The sequence below is a fragment of the Pinus tabuliformis genome, chromosome 7, assembly GCF_031772625.1.
Source record: "Pinus tabuliformis cultivar Carrire ecotype Pingquan chromosome 7, CPIR1, whole genome shotgun sequence".
Taxonomy (NCBI): Eukaryota; Viridiplantae; Streptophyta; class Pinopsida; order Pinales; family Pinaceae; genus Pinus; species Pinus tabuliformis.
This window is the reverse complement of record NC_142293.1, coordinates 316,729,767-316,744,248: the sequence shown is the minus strand read 5'-3', so window position 1 is coordinate 316,744,248 and position 14,482 is coordinate 316,729,767. Positions and strand designations below refer to the sequence as shown.

Below are 14,482 nucleotides of genomic sequence, written 5' to 3'. Positions count from 1 at the left end.
CCTATTTCATGAATAATGCGGGCCTGTTCATTCGACATTGGGAAGACTGTTACAACCCAGACACAGAGAAAATGTTAGCAGCACCAGTCTGGATCAGACTCTTTGGGTTTCCAATGGAATTCTGGGATCTGGAGATCTTAGAAGGAATAGGCAATGCAATAGGATCATTTGTGAAAGTAGCAGAATCTACTAAAAGAGGGAGGTACACGTCTTACACCAGGATATGCGTGTATATGAATATAACTGAACCCCTCCCAGAATTTATTGAACTAGAGTACCACGACGAGGTCTGGAAACAACCAGTGGACTACGAACACATTCCATTCCGGTGCAGAAGATGCCACGAATATGGCCATCTTTACAGACAATGCCCTTTAAATAGAACAAAGGAACCAATAGACAGGAAGGAAAAGGCGAACCCCCCACCTGAGGACTCAGGAAGGGAAGAAGAGGGTTTCAAAGAAGTACAAAACAAAAGAAAGGCAAGGAAAAATATACCTCAGAGACAAGAACCCAGCAAAAATAGCCCCCTGGAGACGGAAAATAAGTTCAAAGCCCTACAGGAAGAGGAAATAGAGATGGTAGAGGAGGGAAGTGAGGAGGAACCAATGGAAATATTAAAAGAAATGGAAAAAAAGGAAACAGGACAAGGAGAAGAAGCACAAGGAGGAGTAGAAGAGAAGGGAGAACAGACAGATGAACAAATTCAAATGGAGATAGATTCCCAGAAAGAGAAAGGAGGGGAAGAAGAGCGCATAATGAGAAAACTGCTGCAGGAATGGAGATTTTTGGATGAAAGATTCATCCCAGAGGAACAGAAGCAAGTATACAAAGAGGCGTTTCAAAGATATAAAGAAAAAGTGGGGGTAACTGCAGCAAATAAACTGGATCAGATAGAAAAGCAAGGGCCTCAGAACTCTGGAATGGGCAGCTCTGGCAAAGGGGGAAAAAAGAGGTCGGCGCTCACTAAGCGAAACAATTCAAGAAGTGGGAGAAACGTTGGTGAACTCAGGAAGGGTAATACCTCTATCAGAGGTATTTCATCAAACCACAAAACTATTTAAATGATAATTACAAGCTGGAACATCAAAGGTCTTAACATCAGGGGTAAACAAAGATATTTGAGAGATATATTGAAAAAAGACAAACCAAGTATAATGATAGTCTAGGAAACAAAGATTAGCATGCAGAAAATGGAAGAAATAATAAGCAGGTGGAAAATCCGGTATGAAATTATGGGGAAAGATGCGGCAGGCAGCGCAGGGGGATTGGCAATCTTATGGAACCCAGAGGAAATACAATTTAGGAATTGGACTAGCTTCCCGCGGATCCTTTCAGGTATGTTCAATTTGATAGGGTCATCTGAATGGGTTGCTCTATCTAGAGTGTATGGTCCACACTCACCCAATGAACGCAAAGGCTTCCTGCAGAATATGAAATCAATTCGAAGACTTTATCCAGAAATGCCTTGGATAATCGGTGGGGATTTCAATATGATCGTGTCCTTATCAGAGAAGAGAGGAGGATCAAGAAGAACAGACCAGGACATGGAAGCCTTTAGAGACATGATAACGGAGCAACGAATGGTGGATATACAAACCATAAATGGTATCCACACATGGAATAACCGTAGAGGAGGAACAAACCAAATAGCTTCAAGATTGGACAGATTCCTAGTTTCGGAACAAATCATGATGAAAGATGTATACATAGAGGCAATGATTCTTCCTGCAGTTGGCTCTGATCACTGGCCAATAAAGTTAGAAATTGACCTCAAGCAGAGCCCCAAAAGAAGACCATTCAGGTTTGAATCCTTCTGGCTCAGGAACCATCAGTTTCTGCCAAAAGTTGAAGAATGGTGGACCACGAGCAGTCAAAGTGGGAGAAGCAAAATGCAAACTTTCCAATTAAAATTGAAAGAACTTAGGGGGAAAATAAAAAAATGGAACAAAGAAGAATTCGGGGATATATTCAGAGATCAACAACGCTTAGAGCAAAAAATGAGTGAGTTACAACAGGCGAATATAACAGAAGGCAGAAATGAAGAGAGAAGTAGAGAAGAAGGAATTGTAATAGGCCAACTTGAGGAACGAAGAAAATAGGAAGAGATCTTATGGAAACAAAAATCACGTGTCCAGTGGCTTAGAGAAGGAGAAAGGAACACGAAGTTCTTCCATCAGGCCATGATCCAACACAGGCAGAGAAATAGGATCTTCTCAATTAAAAACACGGGAGGTCAACGCATAACCCAGCATGATGAAATGGAGCAGGAGCTTGTAGGACATTTCAAAGGTATTCTCACTGAACCTCAGAGGAATAGATCGGAGGCCATAGGTAGGATAAGCAATGAAATCCCAAATTTGGTAACCAGGGACCAAAACTTAGCCCTGATGAGGGCAGCTACTCTGGAGGAAGCTGAGGAAATAGTGAAGGGCATGAAAAGAAACAAAGCCCCAGGACCCGATGGATTTACGGCTGAATTCTACCAAGAAAGTTGGCAGTTCATAGGAAAGGAAATTCTAGAAGTTGTAGAGGAAGCGCGCAGACAGCAAAAGGTATGGCCTGGACTAAACTCTACTCTTGTTTCTCTAATTCCTAAAACAACTCATTCGAAAACTGCTGAGGGTTTTAGGCCAATCACTCTTTGTAATGTCATCTATAAGATTATAGCCACCTTAATGGTCAAAAGACTGAAGCCAATCCTCCCCAGCATAATATCCCCAGAACAAACTGGGTTTGTAGAAGGGAGGCAAATCTTAGATGGTTTGGTTGTTTCTCAAGAAGTAATACATTCATTGAAACAGAAAAAGGAACCAGGCATGATGATAAAACTGGATCTTTCTAAAGCTTATGATCGCCTAAATTGGAGCTATTTAGAGTCAATCCTTCTGGCTTATGGGTTCTATAACAGGTGGGTGAAATGGATACTCAGCATGATCTCCACGCCCAATTTTTCCATTCTTCTGAATGGTACTCCAACTGCGACCTTCAATGCTTCAAGAGGCCTGCGCCAAGGAGACCCCTTGTCTCCATTCTTGTTTATAATAGCGGCTGAGGGACTGGGAAGATATATCAAAAAAGAGCTCAGAGAGAGGAAAATAAAAGGGCTGAGGCTTTGGGGAAACAACATCCCTGTTACTCACCAACAGTTCGTAGACGATATCATGATTTTCTGTAAGGTCTCCCTGAGAGAGGTCAAAAGGGTAAAAGAGGTCTTAGACTTATTCATGGAAGCTTCGGGCACTGAAATTAATAAGGATAAGTCGAACACCTTTATTTTCAACACACCTGAAATGGTCAAATCCCATTTGACAAGAACACTGGGGTTCAGAAAGGGAGAATTTCCAACAAAATACCTGGGCACTATGCTTGACGTGAGTTCGCTAAGGATTGCTAATTGGCAACCAATTCTTGAGAAGCTCAAGAACCGATTATCTAACTGGTCCTTTCAGTCTCTTAATATAGCAGCACAATTAGTGCTTCTCAAATCGACTCTACAATCAATTCCAATCTACCCTCTATCGGTTATGGCAGTTCCGAAAGGAGTAAGTACCAAAATGATTGAAATTTTCCGGAACTTTATTTGGGGAGGGCCAAATCAGCAGAAGAAATGGGCCTTAATCTCATGGAATAGTCTTACAAAAGCAAAGGAGGCAAGGGGACTAGGTGTAAGAGATCCGCTTTTATTGAACCAAGTCCTGGCGGAGAAACTATGGTGGCATTGGATGAAGGGGGGTAAAGACTTATGGAAAGAAATATGGATGCAGAAATATTCAATGCCAACTTCAGCTGAAGGAATCATGCGAAAGGAAGTGATGCCAAAGGGATCTACGATATGGGATCTGGCATGATAGAACAAAGAAATTATAAATACGCATGCTTTTTGGGAGGTTAGAAATGGAAGGACAACAAAATTCTGGGAGGAAGCCTGGCAGCAGAGGGAAAGAATGGTGGATATTTAGGGGCTAAAAACCATTTACAGAGAAGCCAAGGCCAAAGGCTTACTTATGTAAATGATTATTGGAAGGGAGGAGGTGAAAATGAGATGTGGAGGGAATGGAAAGACGTTGGAGATTGGGATAATAATATTAATGATGATCTTAAAGCAAGTATACTAAAATATATGGACTCCAGAAGGATTAAAAAAAGAACTGGGCTGGATATTCTCAGATGGGGCGGATCTACAAAAGGCACCTTCACGGTTAAGGAAGCATACCTCATAAAATCTAAACAAGCGCTGGAAGAACAGACACAAGATTGGAAACAATTATGGAAGAGCAAGTGGTGGCCAAAGGTCACCATGTTCACTTGGCTAGTGGGAAGAAGACGCATCCTGACATGGGATCAACTCCAGAAACGAGGGTTCCAAGGGCCACCAAGATGCAGCTTATGTAAACAAGACATAGAAACCCAGGAGCATATCCTAAACTCTTGTCCGATAGCTCAGGAACAGTGGGAAAAGACCAGCAGCCTCTTCGGAAAGACGAACCGTAATCCCCAGGACATAGTTCAAACTATATTCCAATGGGGAAAGGGACAATTTCAAAGTCCGGTCGTGAGAAGAGCTTGGAGCCTGGCTGTAGGATTCAACATATGGACCATCTGGAAAGAGAGAAACAGAAGGATATTCCAAGACAAGATTATCTCTCCGGAGGAGTTATGGAAAAGAACTCAAAATCTAATAAGAGAAACAATCCTATCGGAAACCTGGAACCAGGAAGATTGGGATACTACTGTGGAAGAGGACCGAATTCTACGGAAGTTAAATATGGACCAAGGGATGGTCTATCCTTAGCAGCAAAAACCTCAAAATATACAGAACCAAAGTCCAACTGTGTTCATTCGCCCTCAGGGGGGCTTTATCAAACTTAATTTTGACGGAGCGTCAAAAGGAAATCTGCGACTTGCTGGATACGACGGGATTTTCAGAGATAGTCAAGGCCAAACTAGGTGGATTTATGCTGATCGAGGAGGCATGATGAGTAATAATGAAGCAGAATTCATGGCTGCCTACCAAGGAATTAAGATTGCAATAAGAAATGGATACATGAAACTAGAAATAGAAGGGGATTCAACTTTAGTTATAGAAACAATAAGAAAATTGAATGATGGGAAAGCATGGGAACAGGTGGCTAAGAGCTGGAGGACGGCGGGCCTCATCCAGGAACTAGCAGAATCAATGAAGCGTATTGAGTACAAGGTTATTCATCATGTTAGGAGAGAAGGCAATAGAGCTGCTGATTACTTGGCGAATTGGGGCTGCAATGAACCGGATGGGAAAGTGGATAGCATATGGCCATCGCAGCTGGAAGGGACTTGTTGGGAGGAATTAAATTCCATCACCAATCAGGACAATAATGACACAGCATAGATATGATAAAGGATACAGACAGACCCCGATCGGGGTGGAGAAAAGGACCTTGTGTAGATTAATGATGGTGGGCAGTGCACGTCAACACAAGCCTCACTCTCAAGCAATCATTTTAAAGGATGCAAAGAGAGCATACAGAGAAGAGAGAACCCCGAGGCAAGGTACCAAGCGAATTATGGCAAAAGAAGGGATGGGAAACGACAGCGATCAGTTGGTGGCGTGCAGGAGAGGTGGCAATAAATCAACGAGAGCAGATGAAGATATCTATGCTAATAAACTAAGCACTTGTAAGGTGGCGAAGGCTGTTGATACCTGGCGTAGGATTCCTGGATACTATTTCTGAAAAGGGCAAGAGACTATGGCGGAGGGAGGTAGGCAGGCAAGAGTAAACAGTGAAGAGGATGGCAGAAGGATGAGGAAGACGGTTAAGCAGAGGAATCAAGAGGACGAAAGCTCTCAGGGGATTAATAACCATCAGAGGTTTAAAGAAGGCGAGGAGAGGATCAGGAGGAAGGAGCAGGAGGGGACGGAAGAAGATGGAATTTACAGAGAAGGAGAGATGAAGAACGGGAAGGATGAATGCAAGGGGAGAGGGAGGTTCGAGGTTGGCCAAGGAAGCCAGGGTAACGCCCATGGTCGCCCTTCCAGAAGAGGTAAGGGCAGAGGTAGTAGGGGTCGAGGCAGAACCGGGCATGCTGGGAGCTATGATCCTGAGACTCAGTCCTCTAATCAACGGAAAATAGGGCGTCGAACTACGGAACAGATGGCCAGAGCTGCTGAACGTGCGTACAACAATGAGGCCAATGTGGAGATAAGAAGGATTATAGAGAATTTGGAAAATAGAGTTCTGGAGGAGGCCTTTGATCCTGAGATGGAAGATTGGTGCTCTCTTATTCCAGACCCTGGGAACACCAGGGGGTGCTTCTCCTAGTATAAACAGGCTCTGCATATGTATTGGGTGATGAAGTGTTTGTTAGCTAAAGCAATGGAATAGGTTGAGGAAGAAATGACGGAGATAGCGTAAGGGTTCCCGAGCTTGAAAGAGGAAATGAATAGCCTGCACCTCTCGCTCGTGAAACAAGACAGAAAACTTGAGGATATCCAAAGCATGTTGGTGATGATAACCAAGGTGCATCGCGAGGAAGAGGTTAAACCAAAGATCATGGTAGAATGATTTGTTTTTTTTGTGTTTTCAAATTTTATCTGTTAGGACCAAGAGAATCAGTTTTGTGGACAGTTTATGAACTGCAACAGTCGATAAGGATATAGAAATAGTTTGTTGGTAGGTTGATGGTTATGTTTTAAACTTGTTACTACACTTACTTAGTTTTTAAGTTGGCATTATCTGACTTTCGGTGACCTTCATACCCGGTTTCCCTTCGAGGCGGGTGGAGGTTACCTGTGATTGTACATAGTTCTGCTGGTTGTTGATAATAGAAAAGGCCCTATCGTAGATTACAAAATAAAAATAAAAAATACGATTATATGTGATGATTGCATTATCTCTGTCCAGATAGAGATAATAAGAACTCTATTTGTAGATGGTTTTTTTAATAAACTTTAATACCATTTATTTTTATAGAAAATCTATATTTATGCATGGATGGAGATGAACTTTTAGAACAATAATGCTAGCTATTGATTTTGAATCATGTTGTAAATAAAATCAAGCAATAGATACATTAAAAAAATAAAAATAAAATAGAAGGCATATAAAGTTTACGAATATTTTTAAATCTCATTCTATAAAATAAAAAAATAAAAGGCATATAACATTTACAAATATTTTTAAATCTCATTCTATAAGACATGTGTTACTTCAATTTTAAATTCAACAATAATTTAGACTACAATGTTGGAAACGAGTATTATCACATGACACATGATGAATATTGATATGTTCCAATAATGGATTGGTACATTATTTTTCAAAAATGCATTAGGATGAATTTAGAAACTACCTAAACACTTCCATAATTAGAAATATATAAAAATATAGAAGAAAAATGAAACACTAAAGGAAAAAAATTTTAAAATTAGAGGTGAAGGTGCCATGTTGCATAGGTAGAGAATGAAGAAAAAGAGTCATATTTGGAAGAAATGAAAACTACCTAGACACTTGGCTATGATTAGAAATATTTAAAAATATAAAAGAAAAACAAATAAAATTAGGTTTAGATCTTAATCTCATTCATGTATTTTTAAGCACCATGATGATTGAGTTTAATCTCATCCTTCCCTATTACTTAGCACAACAACCATGGAAAATATTTGATACGTATACCAAAAAGTAATATAAATAATTTAACTCTAAAGTTTAAAAAATGTGAATTTAAAAAATAATAAATCACTATTAAAGAAATGAGAATCATTATAATAAAATAAATTGGCACAAATTCATCTTTATTCCAAATTGATCAAGTTCTAAGTTAAGATGAACCTATGCTACTTGTAAGCTTTGCCAATGCACAAGCATGCTTGAGTTACAATCAAATTACTTTTTAATGTATTATACAAAACAATTTCATCTCTTTCCTCTTATATTAATTAGGTATAATTTTAATGATTCATTATGTGAAAGTAATTATATTTCAACATGGTTAGAAGGTCTTTGATTTTACATAGTTTTAATGGTTGCTACATAGATTGGGCACTTTCTTCTTCCATATTAAAATTATCCAAAGGCATGACACTAGACCATATTGAGTATGACTAATTGTCATAAGGTTAGAAGGATATATGTCATATGGGTGGGTGGCTTAATCTTTGCTAATTCATAAACTTGTATTATGCTATTTAATGAAGATTGCATTTTGATATGAGAGTTAATATCTTGAAGTGATAAAATGAATTTAAAAATATGAAACTATAATTTTTTTATCTAATAAACCATTCTCCATTGAAAATTCAATAATAAAGAAAAGCAACAATAAAATTTTAGTAAGATTTTTCCAGAAAAAAAAAAAAAAAAATCAAAAAAATATTCTTTAATGTTATTATTTATTTTTATATAAAACCACTATTTATAAGTAAAACTTTTTTTTTTACATTGAATCATATGAAATAATAAAAATAATAAAATTTTGAAAAAAGAAAGTAAGTTCATTATAAAATATAATATAATTCAAAAAAAAATGGAGAATTTGATAATATCCCCTATGTATATATAGGAACAAAGGATAACAACCATAAAGAAAGCTCTCACGCAATGGATTAAGAATGATATTGTTATCTAAAAAGAGAGCAAAGAAAAAATGGATTTAATGCATGTTAGATTGGAATCACAAGAAGTCACCAAAAATTTACTAGTTAAAGAGAACAAGGTTTTTTTGAAACCAACAAAATGATTTTGATTAGAGCAAGCCATATGTTGTTGAAGCCCAAAGACTTAGCCTAGTAGCAAGGAATAGAAATACTACATTTTTCTGAAACCAACAGAATTATTTTGATTAGAGCAAGCCATATGTTGTTGAAGCCCAAAGACTTAGCCTAGTAGCAAGGAATAGAAATACTACATTTTCTCACGTGCAATTACATTATTGAAATCTAAAATAAACCTCTTAAAATAAGAATTATGAATTTAAAAAAAACATATAAACTATATTTTAAACTTATCTCATTATATATTTAATAAATTAAAATTCATATATGTAAAAAGATAATAATTATTCATTCCAACTAAATTTAACTAGCATTTACACCTAATGTTGCAAAGGAAACGCCGTAAGGCATAGTGTGTGGAAGAATATTGAATGTGAATGGGCTTTTGTGGGCTTTTTTGAAAGCAAGGGTGGATGATTTTGAGTTTTAATTTGAGGAAGCCATGCCGAAAAATGTTTTTGGGGGTTAAAGTGGCTACGAAATGGAATGCAAGTAGTCATAAATATCCATTGAACTTGTTTAGACACCTTTGTATGTGGATAAAAATTGCGTAGTTGAAGGTGAAGGTAAACGAATGAATTCACGCGAACAACAATCGGGTATCCATATTGATTTGGATAGGGTTATTTAAGAAATCATTATTCAAACGGGAAATTTAATTAATATGAAGATATATTGAAAACATGTATTATATTCATTAAAATCAATTGATTTTGTTATCAAAATATGTTAAAACCCATTGATAATGAATTGGTTGTGAAGACATAAACTATCAAAATGGTATTTGATCTTGAAACATCCTTTTTTAAGTTTCAAATGGAAAATACAAATAGTGAATTGTAACAGAAGAGGTTCGAGAAGAAATATAATATTCTAAAGAACATTGTGCTTGTCATTCCATATTTGAAGTTGTATCAAAACTTGTTGGAGGCATCGAAGACCTGAAGAAGCAGTAATGAACCTGCAAAATGTATATTTTGTTAGAATTTGTAATATGTAAATCAGTTGTGGAAATTTATTAGTAATACTTTGGAGGTGAGTTGTGTTAAAATGAATTTGGAATGAATGGAAATGAAGTTACCTTTGCCATGGGGATTTATATATTGTTAGTGGAATATGCATGGTGAATAATGGCATACTGAACACCATTGGAGATTTATGCGTAGTTGGAGACGCATATTTCTTGCTTGCCATTCTGCTCGTAGTTGCTTAGGTGTGCTATTTTTGAGTCCATATGTCCTGTTGCAAAAGAAAGAAAATGTTAGAATGAGATGTATAGATAATATAAAGACATTCTAATATTTGCATAATTATTAATAATGATTAAATTTGGTTGTTGTTGAAAGATATGAAAGGTATGTTATGAAATAGAATGAGCTAAATAAATGGAGGAAACCTTTTGGTGATGTTAAAGTATGGGTTGGAGCAGATTATCTGGAGGTGGCATTGAACAGAGAATTTCTTATGTGTGTTTCCTGCGAGTAATGTTTTTGTTGTCCTTCATTTTACTAGAACGATCGAAACTGAATGCGGGGCTAATCCGGAGATCTTGTGAGAAGCTACTCTTGAAATTGCTGTGAATGTGAGACTTGACGTTCTGTTTTTCTAATGTCAATTGTTGCTTTTGGAAGTGTCATACCTTGAAATTTATGTATGGTTAAATCCCAAGCCATATTTAGTGGAATTTGTGCACGTCCATTTCTTTTTACTGCTAGAATAGGCAAGTGAGTGGGGTTTCTTTCATCCCAAGGAGGCCCGATGTATTTGGGAAAATCTACGACAAAAAATCTTGGAATTTGTGGTGGTGCAGTTGATTCTTTGTAAAGATGGTTACAATTTCTCCAAGGGAACCATTAACAAGTCTCGCTGAAACCCAAAGGTTGGAAGTTAATAGAACTTTTTAGCCATTGCATCGTAATACAATTCGCTCAAGTTGCTCGTCTTCTGAGGAAATGTTGGAATATGTGTTGTCATCTTCAGCAATGGATCTTGTGATTGGAGTGTTTAGAGATTTCATCATTTGCTTATTATGGACTATTGTTTGAGCATTTGTTGGAAATAGATGCATGGAATCATGGAAGGAATGTATTTCATCTTCTGATAAAAAGGAATCTGTGCGCGACATGAGTGTGTTGTAGTCGTCGATTGTTGGATTTGCATCTCTAATGTTGTAGAGAATGTTCCTGAAAGTAACCTGTGCGATGTGGTTGCCTTGTTGACGAAATATTGTGTCTAATGTGATGATTGTGTTGAAGGTGTTCCACACTGCACTTCCGTGGCTCGTCCCTGCATATAGAGGTATGTCTTTGATGGGTGGTAGTTCACCGAGATCACCAACCAATATAATGGAACAGCAGCTGAAAGGAGTGTTTCTTTGCTGTGGAAATGCCTCTCGAAGACATTCATCAATATGGTTGAGAAGCTTTGGCCCAATGAAGCTCATTTCATCGATTAGTATGTACCTTATATGCCTGAGTTCTTCTTGGAATTTTGCAAGATCATTACCTTCTAAGGGCATAAGATCCTTTATAGGAAGGTGCAGTGCAGAATGGATTGTCGATGCTTGTATGTTGAAGGCAGCAACCCCTGTATGGGCGAGGAGCATGATCGGTGAAGGTTCTGAGCTTGCAAGGGTTATAAGCATATCTTTGATGCAATTGATAAGGAGGGATTTTCCTGTACTAGCAGTGCCTTGTATTATCATTCTAAGAGCGGTTAAATAATCCTTCTTAGCAAAATGATTAGAAATAATATTTAGAGCTTTTCTTTGCATTGGAGATAATGTAGTAAGGGTCACCAGGATATGTTGATGTGTTTGAAGAATGCATTGGATGGAGCTGCTATTCTCAATGAATTGTATGGCATTATTTTGTAGATCTAATGGGATAGTGGTATGGTTCCAGTTATGGTTGTCATCAAAGCCACGAAAGCCAAGCATGTCAAGGTCATTTATGAGAAGCTCATTTGTAGGGTGTAATTGGGAAAGTAATTCCCATTCATTTATTTCCATGGTGTCTGGAGGATTGGTTTCATGAATAGTTGAGGTATCATTTGCGACAGATTCAATATCAGATAGTGTGTGGTGTTGATGCCAAGGTTTGTAGAATGGACAAAATGTTTGCCAATTTGTGATGAATTCTGCAGCAACATCTCCTATATCTTGTATGATATGGCGAAAAGGTTTGTATAGCATAAGTTCAACTCTGCAAAAGTCAGCGTAGCAAGGTTCAGTTGTGGATGGTATGGAGGAGTAACGTGGTATGACCCGAACAATTACTTTTGTAGGTCTTTGTTTCCATTTGTTTTTTTTGCGACGAGGATCATATGACCAAGATCTTGCTAATTCTATAAGTGATGTGGATTCTAGGGTAGAAGGGCACTGGATATATGTATCTATGATGTGTGGGGATGTAGTGGAGGTGGTGTTCATTTGTGGAAGGCGCATAAGAATTTTTTGGTTTACATTTAAAGAAATGAATGGTCGACTACATAATGTTAATGGTAATTTTTGTAGCATATGGCAGGTTTCTTGTGCTCCAATCTCACGATCAATAAGGGTTTCTGCAAGAAATTTTCGAAATGCAGATGTTGCTGGGTCAGCAATGGGTGAAGCCAGGACAATTCTACATAGCATGTGGTGGAAGCTTTCATATTTTTTTCTGCTTTGGATGCATATTTGGCGATATATTTTTGTATAGCGTGTATGGAGAGTACTAGTTGGCAGTGAACATTTACACACCAAATAGAAAGGATGGTAGGGTTATCGCTATTGAGTCAATCGTCATTGCGAGCAGGGGTGTATGTTTTTTGGCCATTGGAATCAATGAATAAGGCCGATTTTGGATGTAATTCCCATGGTGCTTTATAACGACATTGGAATGAGGATCCATTCTTTCTTAGGCATGTGCTTTCTGTGCATTTTGTGTGACGTTCAACACAATTGATGAGCTGTTCATAGTCATTGAAAGGATTGGTTCTGAAGATTTGCAGTGTGGACAATAGACAAGGGTCTTCGGGATTTTTCCAAGAAACTGGTTCGTTTTAAGTCGAAGGAGTACGAAGGTTCCAAGCGGAAATATATTTGTCAAAGAACTGCCTAGTAATACCAATTGCTTTTGTGTCTTCCTAGTTGAGGCTTTCCATATCAGGTGCATTTTCTATCCAAAGGAAACCATGGATGTGTGTAGATCCCCTATGTTGCCATTCATACCTATCAATTATGCATTTTTGTAAGATAATTTTGTAATAGGCGAGGAATGATGTTTCGAGTTTTTCGAAAAAAATGCGGTAGAATGTGTACCTGTACCAGTAGTCTTTTATCTTCAAGTGTTTCTCTAAGATAATCTCATGAAACGCTGTGAATCTATGGTGCATATATAGTGATGTTAAATGTGGGTTAGAGATAATGTTATCATTTCTCCACTTTTGTTGTTTTGCAATATCAGAAGGTTGACATACGGGCATGATTGCATGAAGATCAGGCCATTTTGTATCAGCTGCACTTAATGTGAAGAAGAACGTCAGGCAACCGAGTTGAGATATCATGTCCGTTAGTTCATTTTTAGCTTTGTGCCAAAATGATCTTGTTCCATGTAAAGAGTTACCGAATCGCATGACTTTCTCTACCAATTGCTCATCTGGAAATTATTCTAATCAGATGTTCAGATCTTGAATAGATATTGGGAAGTTATCTGCGATGTTCTTTTTCACAAAAATCGATGTTGTTTCTTGACTGCGATGTCGCATCATGAGATTATATATGTAATAACGAAAGCGTGGGTGCATTCCAAATCTATTATCATAGTAACATAGGAGATGAAGTTCATATTCATGTAACTACACTACTTTCATTCTTGCTTGATTTGGCATTGGATCTCCTGTCGGAAAAAGGGTGGGGAAAGCCATAGAGAGTAGACCTTCTGTGTTGTATTCATTGATTGGTGATAAGCCAATTGTTGGCCACTCAATTGTAGTATTAGATTGGTGGTCGTTAGCATGTAAATAATGGCGGATTTCTTGGATTTTTGTATTTGTATTAGGAATGATGAGTACGAATGATGATGTTTGGTTTACGGATGGGTTTGCGGAATCTTCGGTGAGCTCATGTGGTGGTTCATGTGAAAGGTGGACAGTGGTTTCTGTAGTATTTGAATGGCGAAGGGAGGAGGAGACATTGGTGGGGATTGCTGGTAAGGATGATAGTACGTTGTTATCAATACGAACATTCTTATAGTATGGGTCATTTGCCAATTTGTATTCTAATGTAGCGAGAATGCAATGTCTACTGACAATGAAATCATAAGCCTTATGGTCATTACTATGACGAGTGACAATTAGGATGTCCAAGTTTTCAACACGTTGTGGCAACATATTTGCGATTTTTGTAATGTCTTGAGGAAAACAAATTGTGTGGCCACTGTATTTATATTGGCCACCATGTGCATGTGTTACCTGTAGTATAGGTTAAACCCTAGCAATGAGCATTTCTTCTATTTGTGAAAGAGATGTAAGGATAGCTAGTTGAGGACCAGGGTCCATGTTGTTTGATAATGAGAAGTGATGACCCTTTGTTTCAGAGATGCATCTGAAGCAGCAATACATGTTGTTGGAATTGCGGATATGTATTCCAGGATATGATTCAAGACAAATGGAGCATGGGCATTTAGGTGGAATTTTATCAATCTTTGCACAGAAATCTCGATGTGCTTGATTAGAATAAACATTGCTGAA

At 37.9% G+C, this 14,482-nt stretch overlaps 1 protein-coding gene across 1 annotated transcript; it reads left to right on the top strand.

The window, feature by feature from the left end:
• The first annotated feature begins 1,235 nt into the window (after positions 1-1,235).
• Positions 1,236-2,102, top strand: LOC149247196 (uncharacterized). Its single transcript, XM_089443552.1, has one exon. It carries the CDS (start codon positions 1,236-1,238, stop codon positions 2,100-2,102), a length of 867 nt encoding a protein of 288 aa, XP_089299678.1.
• Positions 2,103-14,482: the final 12,380 nt, after the last annotated feature.

Bases quoted from the DNA above. Each gene is read 5' to 3' on its own strand.
- LOC149247196 (XM_089443552.1), top strand. From the start codon at position 1,236: ATGGGGAAAGATGCGGCAGGCAGCGCAGGGGGATTGGCAATCTTATGG.